Source organism: Ictalurus punctatus, chromosome 2 (assembly GCF_001660625.3).
Source record: "Ictalurus punctatus breed USDA103 chromosome 2, Coco_2.0, whole genome shotgun sequence".
In the NCBI taxonomy this organism is placed as follows: Eukaryota; Metazoa; Chordata; class Actinopteri; order Siluriformes; family Ictaluridae; genus Ictalurus; species Ictalurus punctatus.
The window spans coordinates 6,228,639-6,250,229 of record NC_030417.2 but is presented as its reverse complement, the minus strand read 5'-3'; the positions used below and the strand labels follow the sequence as shown (position 1 = coordinate 6,250,229).

Below are 21,591 nucleotides of genomic sequence, written 5' to 3'. Positions count from 1 at the left end.
ACCATGGGCTCACCATCCCCTAATGATAAAAGATATTATTACAATTTTTTTTTAATTGCATTCTTATGTTCCCCTTGGTGGCTTGTGGGCCAGAAGCAACTGCTTATCCTGTCAGAAATGACCCTGGTGACAAACCACTGAAACTTTTAAGTACTACATGTAATGTACTGTATCAGCACAGATAGCTACTTGTTACTACAAATGTAACTGATGTTGGGGTAAATTTCTGACATGAATGAAGGCGGATATACTCACCACTTTCAAAAATAAAATTCAGTAATTATTATTTCTTCGCTTGTCCGACTGAAGGAACTCTTAAAAGTCCTATGAAGAACCCTATAAGAGATTGCTGGGCTCAAAGAAAAATACTTCCAGGAAGTTCAAAACTTTTCTATCCAAACAACCCTTTTATAAGCTAGCATTCCTTGGGGTTGAACTGATTACTTCCAGTTTAGTGTTTGCGCCATTCCAGAGGTATAGTACATACTACAGTTCTCATGTTTAGTTGTGTTTGGCCATCTGTTTGTGCCTCGATGAGTGTGTTAAATAACTCGCCTGCTTCATGCAAGTTCATAAACCCATTGTATTTCTGCCAAACATTATCGTGCCAGGCATAATAACTCTAGACATAATCCTCAGATCAAAACACACAATGCTGTAACACTTTCATCAAAAACCTTGTACCTCTCCAACTGTCTAGCTTTCTCCATCATTATAAATCAGCTACTAGGCCTACTGTATGTATTATTTACTTCTTGCATCAGGTAGTTAATTTAACATAAATGTCTGCATAACTAGCTTTTCATTTCAAATCCAACCGTTTCCTAATGGGTTTCCTAACATATGAAATACTGGCAAGCTAACAATCATGTCACTTTGCATGGCAACTTACATAAGTACCTTACTACTTTTAGCTTTAAAAGAAGCTTTTTTTTAAAAAAAAAATCTCTTTTTTTCTTTTTGCATGCAAGAACAAGTTCTTAAGTGTCCACTGGAGATTTTATATATATATATATATATATATATATATATATATATATATATATATATATATATATATATATATATATATATATATATATATATATATATATATATATATATATATATGTATATGTATATGTGTGTGTGTGTGTGTGTGTGTGTGTGTGTGTGTGTTTTTTTTTTAGCAAAAAGCCAGGGAAGACAGTGAATATAAATCAGAGAAGGGTACAAAGTGGTTCAGTGTGGTTATTGAGGGCAGCCCAGCTGTTAGAATTGTTAAACTACCATCAAGGACCACTTACACACATTTATCACATGGCGTGCGCAACCTAAAAACAAAAGAGGCACAGGTTATGAATTTTCATCTGATCATCTTCGTATAAAATATGACCACAGCAGCATGAGAGACACTGACCAGTGTGTAGTGTTTGAGATTTTATGTGTCTCTGGTATGAAGACACAACGAGGTCACAAAAATGAAAGCCACCCTGTTTCTTCAGCTATAACGTTTTGAATAGAAAACGTTATGTAGGTGATACTTATTATTCACAAATATAATATTTAAAAGGCGGCATGGATGTGCACTGGGTAGCACTCGTCATCTAGGTTCGATGCTGAGTTCGTGTTACTATCTGTGTGGGTTTCCTCTGGGTTTTCCGGTTTCCTCCCACCTTCTAAAAACACAAAAGTCGGCTAAATTGCCCCCAAGTGTGAATAAGCGTTTGAATATGTGTGTTCAGGAGGTCACGGAATGGACTGGCATCCCAGCCAGGGTGTATTCCTGCCTGGTGATCCACCGTGACCAGGATAAAGTGGATACTGAAGATGAATGCTTAAATCAATTTTTTTAAACCCGAGACAAATCAATGATTTCAATAAATTTACTGCATTTTTTAGGGTTGCACTGTGATGTATTCCTTTGGTAACAGGTGCATGATCCTAACACACAGTGTTAAATCTTGTAGGTTTCCATTTATGACTAAAACCAGAATTTTACTTCATACTAAAAGAGGTTTCCAGTGCCTTTGGGACATTAAAAAGGCTCCTCACCACTTGGTCATAGTGCAGCAGTTATAATAAGGTCACCCACTGAAACCAAACTATCTTTTTTTTTTTGCCAATTCCAATGGGATTTTTCCAATTTTGTATTGCCAATGTACCAATGGGAAAGATCTACCAATGGGAGATCGATGTGAGAGAATAACGCCATCAATCCCACCAAGTTACTAATTACAGTTTTTCGGAATTGTCAGGGAACTATTTTCATAGAAAGAGACAGCAAACAATGCTTCATTTTCTTAACGTATTCTACATTTTTTTAACTGAAGGTTTAACATTAAAAAAAATAAAACAATGCAGTGCTCATCTTCATTATTCTGTCATTAATATATTCGAATAGACTTCTTTTTTTTTCTTCTTTTAACCCTTTGCTGCATGGTGTTGCAATATGGCAATTAATTTATCTCCAGTTTTTTGCTAGGCAATATTACGAAGCTACTATTTTCCTACATAACTGGAAAAGGGGGGCTTTGACATGGCAAAAAAAAATGCCATGTCAGATGACCATGAACTGCAGTTTGCACTTCCTTTTCTGGCATGGTGAAGATCATCCTCGGCATGCTATGAAAATTTTATTCATTTTTTCAATATATAGGCAAAACTACCTAAAGGAAAAAATGTAAACACTATCTGAGATAAGTTAACATTTATTTTTTTGTCATTTAAACAAGTTTATATATTTGGAATATTTAGTTAAATGGTCAAATGTAATTGTTGGCATGTTTCAACAACATGCAAAAATGGTACAGTATGTGAGTTCATCGTTGTTTATTTATTTATTTTGTTAATGTATGTTTGTGTAAATCACGTCACGCTGTTTACTATCCGACCGTCTTTAATCACGGACATCTAGTGCATCACCTTTCATACAATACCATGAACAATATTTCAGATGCTTCTGAAGCCCTTCTGATAAAGCATAAACCAGTACGAGTATAAACACCTCATACTGCTTTCTGCCAAAAAGAAAACTTAAACCTCTTTTAGTAAATACTACATCAAAATCTTTTCCCCCCTGAAAATACACACTTCCTAGTGGATTGCATAGGTATCCGAGTGTAAAAAGACAGGAAGAGATACTGATGCGTAGTATGCAGGATGCTTCCCTCTGGTACATATTACAGCCCATAAGTCTCCAGTTATCTGTCCATCTGTCCTCCTTTCTTTCATCAAAAAAAAGGGGCTGTGATAATAACAACCATAAAAGTGGCATTATTGCGTGTGCTGAGCACGCATAAACATAGCGGCTCTGTAAATAGCCATGTACAGGCTTCGCATCCTCTTCATCACCATGGCGACTCCCAGCACAGATGCACAGCAAGAAGCTTAGAAAAACAGTCCACTCATAAGAGCTGTTTTTATTTCATCAGCTATGATTATCTAATACAAATTTGCTGAATGATATTGCTCACTAATAACTCAAGCAACATTTGCTTTTACTAATTACAGGAAATACGGACAATAACGCATAACACACAAAGGACTGTAATTACAGTGATAATGAAGTCAATATTAGGTACTAGTCATTAAGATATGAAAACAACGGTCATTTTTTGAAGAATATGCTTCAGCATTTGAATGAAATATATAGCATCGCAGCTGAAAAGAAAACGTGAGAACAGGATATTCATATATACAAGGAGTATATTTCAATTTCATATGATGTTCTTTAATCGCTAAACACTGACTGTGGTGGTTTTAAATCATTTATTTTTGAGAAATATAGAACATATTGTTTGAGTAAAACTATCGTTATCATTTATTTGAAAACGTTGGACTGTATTTTTAAGCACAACTGGTCATCATTGGTCAACAATGCATGAACATAATTTATAGCAGGGTGCTGTTGATTTCTCAAATTTAACTGGTCGGAAAGTGTCGATTTATTTTCTAAAAGCAGCCCGGTCAACCGTTCCATTTGAAAGACAAAACACAGGTTCATATTAATGCGCTCGTTCTAAGACTCTCCACATTAAAAAAAAAATGAATGTAATTGCTGATATGGTGAAGCTTTCTGTGAGGAGGTGTCTATTCATCATTTTGGAAGGAGTCTCCAATGTCAGTGCTTCGTAACTGTCACACGTTCACATGTACAGCAATTTTATCGCTGCAAGACGCCAGTCGCTGTACTATGAAGTTGCCAGTAACCGTTCCTACTACTGGTTGCCATAGTAAACTTTATCAGTGGGTGACGCAACTAGCATTCCACTTTTAACAACAAAACAGTTTTCTTGCCATTAAAATGAAACATTCTGGAGGGAGAGCGTTTGTATATAAAATTCACCAGTGTATATATGCATCGTATCCTACGAGATGAAGGAAAAACAGCGTGTACTCTTTGCCATTGCGGCCATCTACCTGTGGCGAAAGTGCAAACACCAGACTGTCTGGGTCCACAAAAAATTTCGGTCTCACAGGAAGCATGGCGGATCACGTGCGCTCTACTCTCTTCACTCCCATCGGTAGTCGTTGTACCAAGTCTCTCCAAATTTGCATAAAGTTAAACTTTTCTCAACTTTGTCGCGTTGCTGGACATGCCCAGATCTAGTCACCAACAGTCACTCTCGCTGGAAGTTGCCAGCTCTCATTGAAAATGAATGGTCTCCGGTTGCTTTGTGCCTGTGAGTCGCTGTAAGTGTGAACGTACCATAAGTAAAATAAGATAATGAGTCTTTATTGATCACATACACATTACAGCAGAGTGAAATTCTTTTCTTCGCATACCCCAGCATGTCAGAAAGTTGGGGTCAGAGTGCAGGGTCAGCCATGATACAGCACCCCTGGAGCAGAGAGGGTTAAAGGGTTGCTCAAGGGCTTAACAGTGGCAGCTTGGGGCTTGAACCTCCGACCTTCCGATCAGTAACCCAGAGCCTTAACCGCCAAGCCACCACTGCCTGAGGACATGCTGTTACAGGAAGCATGCATCGTTGATTATTCTCCTATACGATATATGTTTTATTCCTTACATATGCTTTTAACCTCCACGTTATTATCACAATAACAGAACACTGGTAGGGAAGGAGTAAATACTAATTTTATTACGTTATATGACTCTCTCATGTACACAGGGAAGAATCCATATTCTGCAGTAACATGAAAAACATGAAAAAGTAGAAATGGACTGGCTTTGAGAAGCCTGTGTTTGTGTGCGTTTGTGTAGATTTGCCAGATAGAGGTTTTTGGGCACAGAAATGCAAAGAGAAGGATCTGCTATGTTGACAGATGGTCTCGCTTAATTTTGGATACTGGCAGATGAAAGGAGTGTGTAATTACAGGGTGACACATGCATATACACATCCACACATGCTGTATGTACACATACCCACGCACAACATGATGAATTTTCCTCAGCAAAGCCAAATAGTTCTATAGAGGACGGGAACGATTCGCAAATGAAAAACAATTAACTGCAGTGCATCCAACTAATCAAAGCATGATTGTGAATGACACTGGCTTTTGAGATACCAGGAGGATGCTATTCCTTGTTTTCGGAAGCTTGTTCCAGGCTTCCAGATACAAATGTCTGATGATCCAACAATACTGTTTTAGATTTTTAGCTCCACAAGCAACATTTGTGCCTGGGGGAAACGGTCAACTAGCAGGTTAAATACACTTTGCTAGTTTGGAAATATATTCAGACCGGATGAAACCAGTTCTACAAATCAAATGCACCTTGTTGAAGTGTTTTTTATGGTAAAGTTAAGCGCTTCTGTATTTTTTAAATCCCTGTTCCCCGAAGGATCTCTGACCAATCCCACCCACTCCTGTAGTTATTTTTGTTTATCCCTACTGGCAATATTTTTTTGAGGAACTTCTAATGAATTCCATTTGGACACGCCAATGAGCCTACAGCGCATGTCTCTGGACTGGGGGAGGAAACCGGGGAACCCAGAGGAAACCCCCAAAACACGGGAAGAACATGCAAACTCCGCACACACAGGGCGGTGGCAAGATTTGAACCCCCAACGCCAAGGTGCAAGGCAAATGTGCTAACCACTAAGTCACTGATTTATTTATTTGTCTTAAAGAACCATTGATGCGCAAAAGGTAATTTGTAGCCTATTAACTAAAGCTGGTTTGACACAATGTTTGTGTTCTTAAATCAGCATTTAACTGCACTACTAAAATACAAATAGCAATAAAAACATCCTAAATCTGTTTTTGCTTTAACAATGGACTCGACTGTTTTGTTTTCATATTTGGTTTGCGTTAACTCCAACCCATGTAATCCTCATCAGCCATGATGATTGTGACCTTTGTAGCTATTTCGTGTATTGTGTAATGCGAGTTTACGGAACGTGAAGCGCTGTCTCTTACCGTAGTCCGTGATGGACTTTGGAGTCCTCTGCTCGGATTCGACGTTGCGTTTCTTGTTCTTCGATTTCCAGGCATGGTAGACCTTCAGCCTGCGGTGGAACTCCTCTCGGCATGCAGCCAACAGCTCGATATCTTTAAGGAGGAGGAAATGAGCGAGATTGTGAGGAGAGAATTGGTTAAAAAGAAGAAGAAGAAGAAGAAGAAGAAGAGGAAGACAAAGTGAGGATCAGGATCTAAATTGAGTTTTCAGCGTCCCCAGAATCGGGTTCCCGTTTCCTGCAGCATTGGCTCGGCTCTTAACACAAGAGCTCACATTTTTCACAGGGAGTGTGTGAGTGGGTGAATAACGAGTGAAAGGAGGTGCAGTCCCTCCAGAAAGACTGCAGTAGTATTGTGCCTGGTGATCATTTTCAACTCCATCAGAATACTGATAATGTATAATAAGTAAAGACGCCCTCTTTTGCTAATCCATCCCTTGTTCTCTTGGTACTACAGACTACCATCGATATGACTGCTTCATATTTATTAAGGTCAGGAAGCAATGAGTAAAAAACAAGGCAGCTTCTTGGGCTCCGCCCTAATCCATTTATATAAATTAATATTTACCTGTAAATTTTGAAAGCATGGCTGCAACAAATAAATCATCAAAATCAATATAAAAAAAAAACTGATGGTAAAATCTGTCTATTAGTTGGACTATGCTTCACTGGAAATGGAGGAGCACGTTAAAACATGTGGAGAAAACCTTCTGTGGGAACTCTGACATGAAAGCAATATTCTGATTTGTAATCATTTGATTGTGAGAAGTTGTGTTAACTTATCTGGGTTTTTCTAGCTGCATCACACATTTATGGCCATATCTATTCATCTTTATTCTGCCCTATCAGATAATACTATCGTGATACGTTGGACAAAGAGTTGCTAGTTTGTATGAGCACTTGTATGAGACGTGTTGAAAATAACCATGGCGTCGAAGGAATGATTAGTGTGCAAGACGAGCGCGTTCTCACTTCATTATGTCCTGAAGCGTGTGAATTATGCACTGTTGTGCTGTGAATCAATTCGCTTGAATCATTTGAATCAATTGGATAAACTCTACATTGTTTAATTGTCTTAGCATACACAATAATCCATGTTGTGTGCCAAGTCATCAAGTCGCCATCTAGCTTTGGGTTCATGCCGAAGTCAATCCCAAAGAGAGTTGATTCACTGATTTCAGGCATAGAAAACTAAGAATCATTGCCAATGCTTTGGAGTAATTCCACACAGAAAAATCCATCCATCCATTTTCTGTACCCCTTATCCTACAGAGGGGTGCAGGATCCCTGGGAACTAGGGGCACAAGGCGGGGGACACCCTGGACAGGGTGCCAACCCATCACAGGGCACAATCACACACACATACACAAACTATGGACAATTTGAAATGGCAATCAGGGTACAATGCATGTCTTCAGACTGGGGGAGGAAACCAGAGTACCTGGAGGAAATCCCCAAAGCACAGGGAGAACATGCAAACTCCGTGCACACAGGGTGGGCGCGGGAATCGAACCCCCAACCCCGGTGATGTGAGGCAAACCACTAAGACACAGAAAAATTATTTGCCTAATTATTAAATGAATTTATCATTTCAGTTATCAGTCAGCCAATCAATTTATTTTATTAATTTTATCCCTTATTAATAAAAAATTTATTTTTTGCCTACTGACATACGACAGAAGCACTAGCCGAGATCTGGGAGTAAAGTGGACGCCCGAGTATTAACTTTCGTTTCTGGATAAACAACTAAAACGCCTGATAAATGGGCCACTGTCTTCCTCCACCGTATAGAAGTCTTACCGCAGGAAGTGTTGATGGTGTCTCGGAGCTCTGCATACTTCCACTTGCTAAGGTCGTGCTTCTTGGTGTCAGGCGTAGCCTTCGTGACTTGCAACTGCCGACCTCTGCCATCACCAGCGCAAGTAAAAGAGGACAAAAAAAGGCACAACATGCAGGGACTTAGAAACAGCGCCGAGATTCTTACGCAAAAGTTTTCCACTAACGAAGAACAGTCACTGGAGGGTAGTTAAAGCCAGGTATTAAAGAGGAAAGAACAAAAGGTTAGTTGGGGTCAATTAAGCTGGTACCTAAGGATGCAATTTGAGAAGACATACAAAGATTACCGTGTATGGTAGCAGCAAATAGGTATTAACAGGTTCGATGATTATAAACCTTTGCAGCATTGGACAGCACAAAAAGAAGCTCATAAAGGCATGCACAGACACACTCCAAACTTCCTGGCTTGATCTGTCTCACCTTCCTCTCTTCCTCTTACACCTTTAAATGATAGGATCACAGTATCCACCTACATCCACCCACCCTCTAATCGGTTTCCTAGATCACATCTGCCACTGTGAGCTGGGCCTAACACTTTAATGGCTATTTAAAGATCTGTGAAGCTTGAGATACGTAAGAAAGAGAGAAGACAGTGACCTGGCACACCTCCATGGCCTGGCTGATCCTCTTCCAGGTTTTACTGGCAGCCTACTGAAGCCTTTTAGCTCAGGGGATTAATGCGGCAGCCGCTTGTTAATGTCACTCAGTCTCTGTATCGCTAAACAGGCTTCAAACTATCTACTGTGGTGTTGCTTTCAGCTCCCTGGCAGAGTGCGGCAGGAAATAGTTGAGCTCTGCCTTTATGGACACCCTGAGAATCAATACAGTGCAGTACTTCTTTTCCGGGTAAGCGGAGACAACTAGGCATTTCTTGATACCTTGAGTCTTTTGAGATGCCATGATATTATCACGAATAAAATATTTTATTTTGTGTCTGACAAATCTAGACTCAGATTGGTCAGAAGGTGTTAGCATATATAGCATAATGCTGCTATATATTTGAAAATGAACAACTTCGCGGTGGTAAAAGTAACTCCAGTTCACGCTGTGTTTAGAACACCAGTCAGTGATTTATTTCCTATAACAACAGCATGCCCTGTCCAGTTTTATTCTTTTTATGTAACTATCCCTACTACCCATGTTTCATCTTTATACAGATTTTTGTTCATGTAGCATATGTAATGCTAGCTAGATCGATAGCTATACCACATCTGAGAATTTCTTTTCTTTTTTAATAAATAAATAAATAAATAAATAAATAAATAAATAAATAAACAATCCAACAACAACAAAAAAAATACGGAACCTTTTAGCTTGCTAACACTTGATTTGTAAGAGTGTGTCAGGCAAATGCAGGTATGCCCAAATCACATGCAGATAAATTCAATGATCACGAAGATGTAATAAATCATGGAAATTATGATTAAAAATATTGTGACAAAAAAAAAAAACTAAACAAACAAAAACAAAAACAAAAACATGCAGGTCGTTTCATTATCTCGAAGGAAACGGTAACTCAGCCTAATGGGAAAGGTCTCTTGGTGAGTAATAATAACATGCACATAAAGCACAGAGCAATTCTTTCCACAAGTACTACAACACCGTTTAATCAGGACTGATCCGAGCGGCTCGATGAACAGATTGATCAATTAATTCATTCGTGTATTCATTACAAGTCAACATTTGCATCTAGCATTCGATTGGAATTAACCCCCAAATTAATCTCTGATTAATTTCTAAATGAATCGCCCTCGAGGGGTTTGTTTGTGGCTGATCGTCATGACGGGAGTCGACGGAGGCGAATTGAGCCGCTCAACCCACCTAGCCAGAAGCTCAGACATTTCCTTCGCCATTTCTTCCCTGTATGGCATGATAAAGGCAACACACACACAAACAGGGTTAGAATATCATTCAGTATTTATGTTCACCATGTATACATCATCCAATTCTGGGTGTGTAACTGTGTATCCATGCTCTACGGGTGGCCATAACTTTGTGCCAAAATACAATTATAAATAAAGCTGGGAAAATTCTGTGCTTCAGATGAAGTACAAAATTGACCCAACTCTGCAGATATACTGGCCATCGAGGATTTTGAACAGCTGCAGTTTCTTTCGTTTTGTCATAATTTCACCAGTGCCACAGACAAAAACAAAAAGGTACAGAGTAGTAAATAATGTACACAAACACTTAACCAAACGTTCTAGTTAGGACCTACGGTTTTGTATGCGAGAAGTTATTTACCCCATTAGCAGGTCCAGGCACAACTCACTCTTACGATTAAATATCCTTTCCTATTAGTGAACAATATGCTTTAAGAGAAATAACTATTATATAATAACATTACCTGAATCTTTGTACTTAAGGAAAGATCGTAAAAGGACTTGCTGTATTCAGAAGTGGTAACTTGAGCCCAAAAGTTTTATCAATATCTACTCTAGGAAAGTTCCTTGTATTAAGAGTTAGTGTGCGCACAAGTAAAATAGTTTTTGAGCCAGCAGCAAGTTCACGCCTATAACATTGCCAAATGTTGTTTAAGGAGAGATTTCACAGACTGGGCTTTTTAACAGCATATAGAACACTGCCTTTAAAAAAAACAATACTAATGTGATAATATATTAATTAGAAGCTGGCAAGTGCTGACATAGGCATCATAATACTCAGTATATTCCTGTACAAATGATCCTAACTGTAGTGATGTATTTATAATTATAACAATTTTATATACATTTGTGTGTGTAACTAAAAATACACAAGCGATTTAAACTTACGCACAGTGACCTGTACATAACTCATAAGTCTACGATTTATATGATTTAATGCCGATCAATCAAAAGGTTTACATTAACTAGTCTTCGAATGCAAAATTCACACACACACACGAGCAAGATACGAACGTTTTTTCCAAAATCCAAAATAATACCAAGTCCCTTGTGTACATGCTCCTACGAACAATTTCCGACTAAATCCATTGAATCCAGCTTGATACATGTTTTACACTGACTGTAAACACTTATCTTCACAAAGAACAAAAAAGCTTTGTTGATGAATTAGAAGATGGCAACCTCTGACAAACATCTAATACTCAATGTATTGCTGTAAAAATGAGCCTAACTGTAATGATTACATGTATCAAATTTGTTTTAATTCAAAAGCATATAAAATAGCACTTGATCCAGCACATCCTATTATTTAGCCTTTTATACTCTGACAGCTGACACACAGCTTAATGTAGCCACGAGATACGAAATCACAAAATCATAATATGTACATGGTACATAAACAATTTCATCACACTTTTCAATTGCGGTTTTGATTTATCAAATTGACAACTGTTTTGGTCCTATAAAGATAATGTTGCCATGGTTTCGATGATAAACTGACCAAGCGCTAATCAAGTTAATTCAGAACTTTATCCAAAAACTTTATAAGTTGCTGTCTCATCCGATTTCCTCTGTGTGAAAAACAAAACTTATTATGGATTTACAGTGACAGTTTTTGGCAAACTCCACCCTGCATATACAGTTCTTGCTCACGTGCCTGAATAGAGCTTAAGTCTGTAGATGCGTTTGAGGTTTGAATATAGATGTGAGCAATTTCTTTATCAGCTCATCACTAGTTTGAATCTAAATACGGCCCATGGTGAGCAATCCGGTTATTTATTACTTTCTTAGATGTTTAAAAGGTGGATAATAATGATCACTTAAAATGTGATCGCTGCTTGATTAAAAATAAATAAATAAATAACTAAATAACTAAATAAATAAATACAGAGGTGCTTGAAAGTTTGTGAACCCTTTTATGACCTAAAACATCAAGCCCTGAAAGTAGACAAAAAGAACCCAATTAAACAAATTAGACAAAAATAATATACTTGGTCATTTATTTATTTATGATCCAATATTACATATCTGTGGGTGGCGAAAGTATGTGAACCTCTAGGATTAGCAACCAATTTGAAGGTGAAATTAGAGTCGGGTGTATTCAATCAATGGGACAATCAGGTGTGAGTGAGCGCTCCGTTTTATTTAAAGAACAGGGATCTATCAAAGTCTGATCTTCACAATACATACTTGTGGAAGTGTATCATGGCACAAACACAGGAGATTTCTGAGGACTGTTGATGCTCAACAGGCTGGAAAAGTTTACAAAACCATCTCTAGAGAGTTTGGACTCCACCAATCCACAGTCGGACATATTGTGTACAAATGGAAGAAATTCAAGACCATCATTACCCTCCCCAGGAGTGGAGACCAAGAAATATCACTCCAAGAGCAAAATGTGTAATAATCATTGAGGTCAAAAAGGAAGCAAGGGTAACTTCAAAGCATGTAAAGGCATCTCTCACATTGGCTAATGTTAATATTCATGAATCCACCATCAGGAGAACAGTGAACAACAATGTTGTGCATGGCAGGGTTGAAAGAAAAGAAAGAAATCCATTGCTCTCCAAAACGAACATTGCTGCCCTTCTGCAGTTTGCTAAAGAGCCCCTGGATTAGCCAGAAGGCTGAGGGAAGAATGTTCTGTGGACGAATGAGACAAAAATAGAATTTTTGGTTTAAATGAGATGCGTTATGTTTGGAGAAAGGAAAACACTGAACCTTCTTCCATCTGTGAACCATGGTGGTGGTAGTATCATAGTTTGGATCTGTTTTGCTGCATCTGGTCCAGGATGACTCACCATCATCGATGGAACAATGAATTCTGAATTATACCAGCAAATTCTACAAGAAAATGTCAGGACATCTGGACATGAACTGAATCTCAAGAAGAAGTGGTTCATGCAGCAAGACAACGACCCTAAACACACACATTATTCTACCAAAGAACGGTTAAAGAAGAATAAAGTTAATGTTTTGGAATGGCCAAGTCAAAGTCCTGACCTTAATCCAATAGAAATGTTGTGGAAGAACCTGAAGCAAGCAGTTCATGAAGGAAACCCACCAACATCCCAGAGCTGAAGCTGTTCTGTACTGAGGAACAGACTAAAATTCCTCCAAGCCGATGTGCAGGACTGATCAACAGTTACCGCAAACATTTATCTGCAGTTATTGCTGCACAAGGGGGTCACACCAGATAATGAAAACAACAGTTCACATACTTTTGCCACTCACAGACATGTAATATTGGATCATTTTCATCAATAAATAAATGACCAAGTATAATATTTTTGTCTCATTTGTTTAAATGGGTTCTCTTTATCTACTTTCAGGAAAATCTGATGTTTTAGGTCATATTTATACAGAAATATAGAAAATTCTAAAGGGTTCACAAACTTTCAAGCACCACTGTATATAATAAATCTAACCCATAGTATATATACCCTCAGTGGACCAACTGTTCTTTTTTTTTTAATTATTATTATTTTTTACATTTAACTTTGAACTCCTGAAAAATGAATTTAATATTGAAAAGTAGAATATGAGTTTTAATTAGTATTTCCAACTATTTTGGATAAAGCACATAGAGCTGACAGCCCTTATTTACTCCATAACTATTACATATCCTCTTGACTGAGGGTCACATTCCTCTGATGGACAATGCAGCTCTCTTTGTCTTAAACAGAGCTTTGAATTCTAATATCCAACCATAAGACAAGCAGCGCTGGATCAGTGCAGGGAAGAGTGTGCCTCCACATTCATCACTCCCTAATCCTATTCTTTTATTTATGAAGAAGCGATAGCATTAGCCAAGTGAGCAAGGGTCTGAGAGAGTGTGTGTGCGCACATGTGTGTGCGTTACACCTCACCAGTCATGCAGTGTTAGCAGCTCTGGAGTTCTAGAGCTATTAAAGTGTAATCCTTTATTAATGATGATATAGCACATTAGCCAAACAGACACTGGGGTGCACACCAGTGCTACCCTTCAGAGTCAGACTGTGCATAAAGCTGTGTGTTCTTACTGTGTGCGTAGAGCTTAACATCGAAATAGAGGTTAGAGTTTGGATGTAAAATTACAATCCTTTGTCTGAGCGTCATTAAGGTAATTGAGATGGGTCAAGTTTTGTTGGCAAGACGAGCCTCAACAACTTAGATGGTTCTGTAGAGGTCAGACAAGCTTCGCACTGGAGTCTGAAGTCTCTGTGTGTGTAGGCGAATGTAGTCATTTGCTCCTTATTATGCACCTCGTTTATCATTGGCAAAAAAGCAAGTTCTCAGAGTAGAAGTGCAAGTTATTTTGACTCACGTCTAAGCCATACTATTGAAGAAGCACCTGAAAGGGCCAAGATCTGGAGCCAGATTATGGAAAAGGTGAATTCGATGCAAGTTAAGTGAGGTGAAGGGAAAATGGTTTGACAGTGGTTTGAAAATAATAAATACTGTACCCAGATGACACCAAGTACATCACACAGGGAAACTACTACATTTATCGTACATACCAACACTCCTTTGCCAACGCCATGTTGGAAAATTTGGAGGGTGTAAGAGGAAGTCACACGGCACACTATATATGCTGATTGTATATAGCAGATTCTTGCTTGAAACGTACTAGATTGGTCACTTATCGGCCACTCAACTCTGATCAATCGATGATTAACATTAGTTACTCTTTGAACGGGTAAATATACACACACTCAGGAGCATGAGAAGGATACAAACGATTTTTTCCAAGATCACGAGATTTTCATCAATACCAATCCCCCTGTGTACAGTACATGCTCCTACAAAGATTTATGACTAAATCCGTTTGAATCCAGCTTGATGCACAAGGCCCATTGATAGTAAAATATGGGAATTTGTGATTTGTCCTTAAAAATGAAGAACAAAAAAGGGTTTTATTTTCAACAACAAAATAGCCCAAATGACTTTACTTACTAATGCTAAGATTAGAGTTAGGTGTCGGTATAGCACTATTTAGCTAGTGTTATCCATAAGATTATCCATGATTGGAGCGGCTTCTCTCCACCATCCAGCAGAAGAGCGGCGGCTATAAAAGGGAGCAGCGGCCACATCTGTCGGCTATTGCAGGTGAAACATCTATGGACCCGCAGACAAACGGCCTGGTGGAGAAGTTCAACCAATCTCTGAAACACATGCTCAGACAGGTGGTAGACGAGGATGGCCGAAACTGGGCCCCAAGCTTCGACAGGGTTCACCCCCTTTGAACTCCTCGCCAGGTGGTGACTTTGTGGACTTCTAGATGTGGCCCGTGAAGCACGAGAGGAGCAGCCCTCTCCGTTGAAATGCAGGAGCAGATTGACCAGGTCACCCCCATCATCCACAGCAACAGAGAGCGACAGAGGGCCAACATTCGACCAGATCAGCCCCGGGAATTCCAATGCGGTGATCAGGTGCTCCCGAATGCCTCCTGCAAGGTCCTGGCCCACTTGCAGTGCCCCTACATCATCTTCAAAAGGGTAGGCTCAGTGAACTACCACCTGGAGCAGCCCGGTAAGCATGCAGACACCCAATTATACCATGTCAATCTGCTAAAGAAATGGCTCCAGCCTGCCCCGGTGCTGTCTGCTTTTTCTGCTGACCCTCAAAGCCCGACGAGCATACCTTGGGCCACCGAGGAGAGGACCTCACCCCACACAGCAACAATAGCTGACAGAACTGGTTGACCAATTCACCAACATCTTTTCAGCCACGCCCGGCCTGACCCATCTGGTCCAGCATGACATCAAGACGCCGCTGAGAGTGGTGGTCAGACAGCGGCCCTGCCGTGTCCCAGAGGCTCACTTTCAAGCTATTGAGGAGGAAGTCAGTCGGATTTTGTTGCGGGACAGAATCATCGAAGAGTCCACCAGTCCCTCGACAACTGGACCAGGTGCGATGGACCGAGGAAGCAGAGCAGGCATTCCAGACCCTCAAGCAGGACCTCACCAGCTCCCTGTTCCTCTGGAACCCTGACTTCTCACTACCCTTCACTGTTCACTCAGACGCCTCCAAGACAGGACTAGGGGCCTACCTGTCTCAGACCTTCGACAGTGAAGAGCACCCAGTCCTGTATGTCAGCAGGAAGTTAACCCCGGCTGAATGTAAGTACACCGCCACAGAGTGAGAAGTCCTCGCCATCAAGTGGGCCATCAAGGAACTGAGCTACTACTTGGTGGGCTGACAAGTCACCCTGGTCGCAGACCATCCTTGGACCACTTTTAGTAGGTACTAACCATGACATACCAGGAACACCCCACAAGACCTGCCGCTTTGGAAATGCTCTGACCCAGTCTGACTCAGATCCTTACGCTTGGCCATTTTTCCTGCTTCCAACACATCAACTTAAAGACCTGTCTGTTCACATGCTGCCTAATATATCCCATCCCTTGACAATTGCCACTGTAATGAGATAATCAATGTTATTCACATCACCAGTCAGTGGTTCTAATGTCATGCCTGATAAGTGTAATATATATATATACGGTCATTATGACCCTTAATCCATCATATTTGTGTGTGTGTGTGTGTGTGTGTGTGTGTGTGTGTGTGTGTGTGTATATATATATATTATATTATATATATATATACACACACACACACACACACACATATATACACACACACACACACAAATATGATGGATTAAGGGTCATAATGACTGTAATAAACATTTCTGCATGTAAACAAAAAAAATATTATTTTGTTAATAATAATACCTTTAAGTTCTTTCTAAGGCTTAAAAAAACAATGAAATGTGTATGAGAAATTGACAGAAAATGAAACATGTCTGATGCTGTGTTATGAATAGGTCTGTCTTATGCTAATATAAATGTGTGTTTGGCGGACTACAGTAGCTTATGTTAGTTAAGGTTGTGTGAAACTCTGTTTTGCAGATCAATGTGTCTCTGTACAATTCTACATGTTATCTTCTCTGGCAGATGCTACAGTGCGAGCGTGTTCCAACACCGCATGCTAGTGCAATCTGGTTTCAAATGCAATCTAATTTTATTTATTTATACGGTATGATAATTACTGTAAGTTAACAGTGGCTGCACATGGACAGAAGAGATATAATAATGAGCTCGTAACCTACATGGTCAAACCCTTGAGTTTTTGTGGTGCAGGAACACTGCGAAAACAGAAAACATGGTTAAATAAAGCATCGACGGACAGAATCTGAGCTGGGAAAAGATTGATTGCTTCTCCCGGATTTTCAGATTTTTTCTCCTTTGCCATTAATGCAAAGTTAGAAATAAAAAAAAAAATCTGTTTTAATTACAATCGAGACGATGTTTAACAAGTAAACATCCATGATGTTAATAGCTATGCATTAGGGATTAGTGGGAAGCATTTCAGAGGTGTGCTTGATGAGCAGATTGATGATGCATGCTGGGTAATGGGATTTATGAGGTCAGATTGGGGACAGTTTGAGTTGAGTTGAAGGGTCTTACGTTGCTCTCTCAGGGGATGATGGAACACTGCCATTACTGAGAGAAGAGAATAAGAAAAAGATAGGGGTTAAAATGTTTTGTTTTTTTTTGTCAGATGAAGCTCTTTGGAAAGACAACAGCCTTGTTCGGACCAGCGAGCTGCTGAAGACAAGTGTTATCTTATTCACAACTAAGAATTTTCATCCTGAGAATGTACATACAAGCTGCTTAAAATGAGATATTGCATAATATTTCCTGCATCAGCGAATTAATCAATGCTTTGATGTGGCCTGATGTTGGCCTGAAGTTCATTTCATTTTCCTACAACAGTGTTTTTTACTTTATCGATGAACTCTTTCATTCCTTTTATACCACAGCAATCTGCCACATTTCAAATTTCTATATTTATTGAAGAAGGAAACATACTTTTTATCCATTTATGGTTATATTGAACTCTTTTTACCAGAGGCAAAAATATGGAGAGAAAAAAGTTGTACCTGTTTTTTAATCTTCGTAGTGCAAGGTATTACTTTGTATTTAGAATAAGATGCCTCAAAGCTTCATTTAGGGAAATGTACTGTATTTATGGCCTCTGCTTCATACAGAAACCGGGGAGTAAATCGTCTTCAACTGAAGCAGTGGTCCATTTGCGTTGGAAACTGGTAGCATACAAATACAATTTTACTTCTTTAACCCTTTCATGCAAAGTGTCCACATTTATGGACAATCAATACAAGGCTCTTTATTATATTTTAGTAAAATATAAAAATAACCGCCAAATCACTTCAGTGCATTACTGTATATGATTTGTCACTCTCAGAAATAAATAACCAAAAAAAAAAAAAAAAAAAAGGATAATCTTAACAACAATTTTTTTTAACTAATGTTGTTTCTGGGAAGATATTCAGATCTGAAATAGGATTTAAATATTAAAATACAGATGAATTTTTTTTAATTATTATTTCAGGTATACTATTTTAGCCTTTTGTTTTACAATTTTTTTTAAAAATAAGTAATATTTCAACAGAATTAAAATTCAGATGTCATATAATTGTAAGTAAATAAAGAGAGAAAATATAAAAGAATCTGGCTATGCGTATAAATAATTTATGCATGAAAGGGTTCAGACTACATGTCAGCTATTTTTATGCTTTTCATATCATTATAGTTAAATCAATTTTGCCATAATGAAGACATACGTATACTCGAATAATCTCGAACAGAAGATGTGAAGACCTGCACTGGGCCCCATTCGGATAAACGGGTCAAATAAAATTAGTGATTCATCCATACACACACAGAAACTGTCATCTGGAATGAAAGATTATGCTCTCAGCATTCAGCAAAATAATAAATGTTTATTCTTGCGTACAGTCCTCTGAAGTTTGGTTATTATCTCAATTAAGATGGCACAGCCCAAGGAAAAAGTGTGTGTACCTGCGCAGTCCACCGTCTCCCGTGTCCTCAGGAATAAGCTCCGCCTCACTCTGAGCGATTCGCAGAGCCAGCTCTCGGTCCCGCCTCTCCTGATCCAGTACCGCCTGCCGGGCTGCCTCTTCCTCTCGCTCGGCCTCTAGCTGTCGCTCCATCTCCTCCTACCAAAGAAAATGCAGTATGTAAAGAATATAACATGATGGCGCATGCTGTTGATTATTTTTCAATAACAGCATCAACGTCAATGTTTTATACGTCTTAATGCACTTAGGATATCAGCTATAAAGAGTGTTTCCTCATTAACATTTTTTTTTTCTCTTGATGTTTATAAGAAAAAAAAGCAGCTTGTCATGTTACTGTGGAACTGCAAATCTCGCCATCCAGGGTGGAAAAACGCAAAGATTTTGAAAGAGCTTTACCTCTGGCGACTTCATCCAAAAATGCTAAACATCTCATCACAGAAAACTTCACTAGATCATCATTTTATTGATTAAAAACATTACATCGAGCATCTGCTGTATATGCTGTGACTATAGAAACTATGACGTTAGAATAGTATTAATATAAACCTTGCAGTTGGAACTACAGTCGAAACTACCTTGTGACCAATCAGAACTGAGAATTCAACACACAATATCGTTCAAGCCGTTTAGTACATAATCCTTTCCTTTTTAAATGCCATGGCTACTTGACGAGTAAGGTACTACGTATCTGTCCGTAGTCTTATTTACTTAAACTGAGACGCATCATAACATATTGTAGTTTTTCCAACCTTTACCTGCAAACCCTAGGGTTGCTAAGCATCCGAGTTGCTATGTTTGGACAGGGTCACGAGGGTTACTTTAAAAATGTATTCCGTTACAGTTACAAATTACTACATAATTTTTTTTTTTTTTTTTTTTTATCAGTAACGTTATCCAAGTATCACCATATGAAAGTGATGTAATCTGATTACCTTTGGATTACTTCAAATTCAAATATGTAAATAACGTCAAGAGAAAAGCAACATGATCTAAAATACTTTTATTTAGAGCTTATTTTAAGTTTAAAACATGTTCAACGTTTGGATTTGTTTTAATTAAATAAATAAATAAATAAATGAACGAATGAATAAAAGATCAGTGACACTGATGTGTAACATTACCTCACAAAAGCTAGGGCGACTATGTCCTGATTTTGCAAAAAGAGGACACTGTTTTATTTTTTTTTTGGGTGGTGGTGGTGGTGATGGGGGGGGGGGGGGTCTTAATTGTGTTCAAAACAGTTTAATACACTGAAAAAGACACTATTAGCATCACATAAATATACATATAAATAAAATTGGTTTCACTCTGCCTACGTTTGACATTTTTTCCTACATTCTTTTGAAGGTCCATGGATTAAAATTAAATATCAGATGCCACGAGTGTACCTTCTGCCATCATTTACACATTTAAATGACCATGTAATATGCAGCAATGAAATTAAAAATGACCTTGTATGGCCATGGGCATTGTTTCGACTCTGGACAGCTGATATTTGCTGCTATTGTCAAGCAGCTGTTTGACTCCGTACACATCAGCGCTTCACCTTTGCGCATTCGCTAAGAATAGGCTAATGGTTTAGAGGCAGGAATTTGGCCAATAGTTATCTGCAAGGCTTTTATAAACGACCAATTGGTGTGCGAGAAAGCTGGAATTACAGAGAGGGGTTAAAGCAATGCAAATATGCACATACATAATGCAGTATTAGACCATAAGCACATCATAACGAAACTAAAGCCGAATCCCGGACATTTTCTCAATTTTAGAACTCCTGACCGGACGCTTTTTAAGGTCTGAAAAAGAGGATGTACGAACAATGTGTTAATTTCTATATATATATATATATATATATATATATATATATATATATATATATATATATATATATATATATATATATATATATATATAATCTGATTACTTTATTTTTTGACGTAACGGTACAGTTACCAGTTGTTTGTATCCTGATTACATGTATTCCGTTTCTCCCCAAGCCTGCATTTGGACCACATGCAGACAATGTTGTTGTGTCTGCTTCACCGGAACAGATTTGCGTATTTACACTCGCTGCGGGTTTATCTGTGCGATGCTGGAGAGGAGGGAAAGCGAAGGCCTGTGCAAGCTCATAAACTTTCGAAAAGTTCGTTGCAGGCTATAAAAGGCTGAGAAGTGCGAGCGGTGTGTTCCTCATCAGGAGCCGAGAGCTGTTGTCCGTTCTGCTGAAAAATGAACTGCAGCAGCTGAAGATTTATCAAACTCCCAGAGACGTTCCCATCTGACTCGGCTGTCCAGAGTATCATAACTCATGGGAGGAAGCTACATAATAACTAACGTCATAGTGCACATGCACGACAGATCATCATCCTCGGTGTGTGTGTGTAAGAGAGAGAGAGAGAGAGAGAGAGAGAGAGAGAGAGAGAGAGAGAGAGAGAGAGAGAGAGAGAGAGAGAGAGAGAGAGAGAGAGAGAGAGAGAGACATAACCACCAACTCTATCTTAAACCCTCAGCTCATAAATTATCCTGACGAAACCCATTAAGCAGAAGAAATGTAGGTAAGGAGTGTGTGAAGGAGTTAACCAATGGGCAT

At 38.8% G+C, this 21,591-nt stretch overlaps 1 protein-coding gene across 6 annotated transcripts in view; it reads right to left on the bottom strand.

Moving 5' to 3' along the window:
- Window positions 1-21,591, bottom strand: part of myo6a (myosin VIa) — a 121,925-nt gene that overhangs the window by 5,503 nt on the left and 94,831 nt on the right. The window contains exons 28-34 of one of the 6 annotated variants that reach the window (XM_017494541.3): window positions 18,985-19,142; window positions 17,569-17,604; window positions 17,211-17,246; window positions 10,056-10,094; window positions 8,199-8,302; window positions 6,361-6,492; window positions 1,287-1,313 (exon numbers count right to left, since the gene is read on the bottom strand). In XM_017494541.3, coding sequence (XP_017350030.2) covers window positions 1,287-1,313; window positions 6,361-6,492; window positions 8,199-8,302; window positions 10,056-10,094; window positions 17,211-17,246; window positions 17,569-17,604; window positions 18,985-19,142 — 532 coding nt within the window. The remainder of the gene's footprint in view (window positions 1-1,286; window positions 1,314-6,360; window positions 6,493-8,198; window positions 8,303-10,055; window positions 10,095-17,210; window positions 17,247-17,568; window positions 17,605-18,984; window positions 19,143-21,591) is intronic. The other 5 variants (XM_047159896.2, XM_047159894.2, XM_047159897.2 and 2 more) reach the window with 5 other exon arrangements.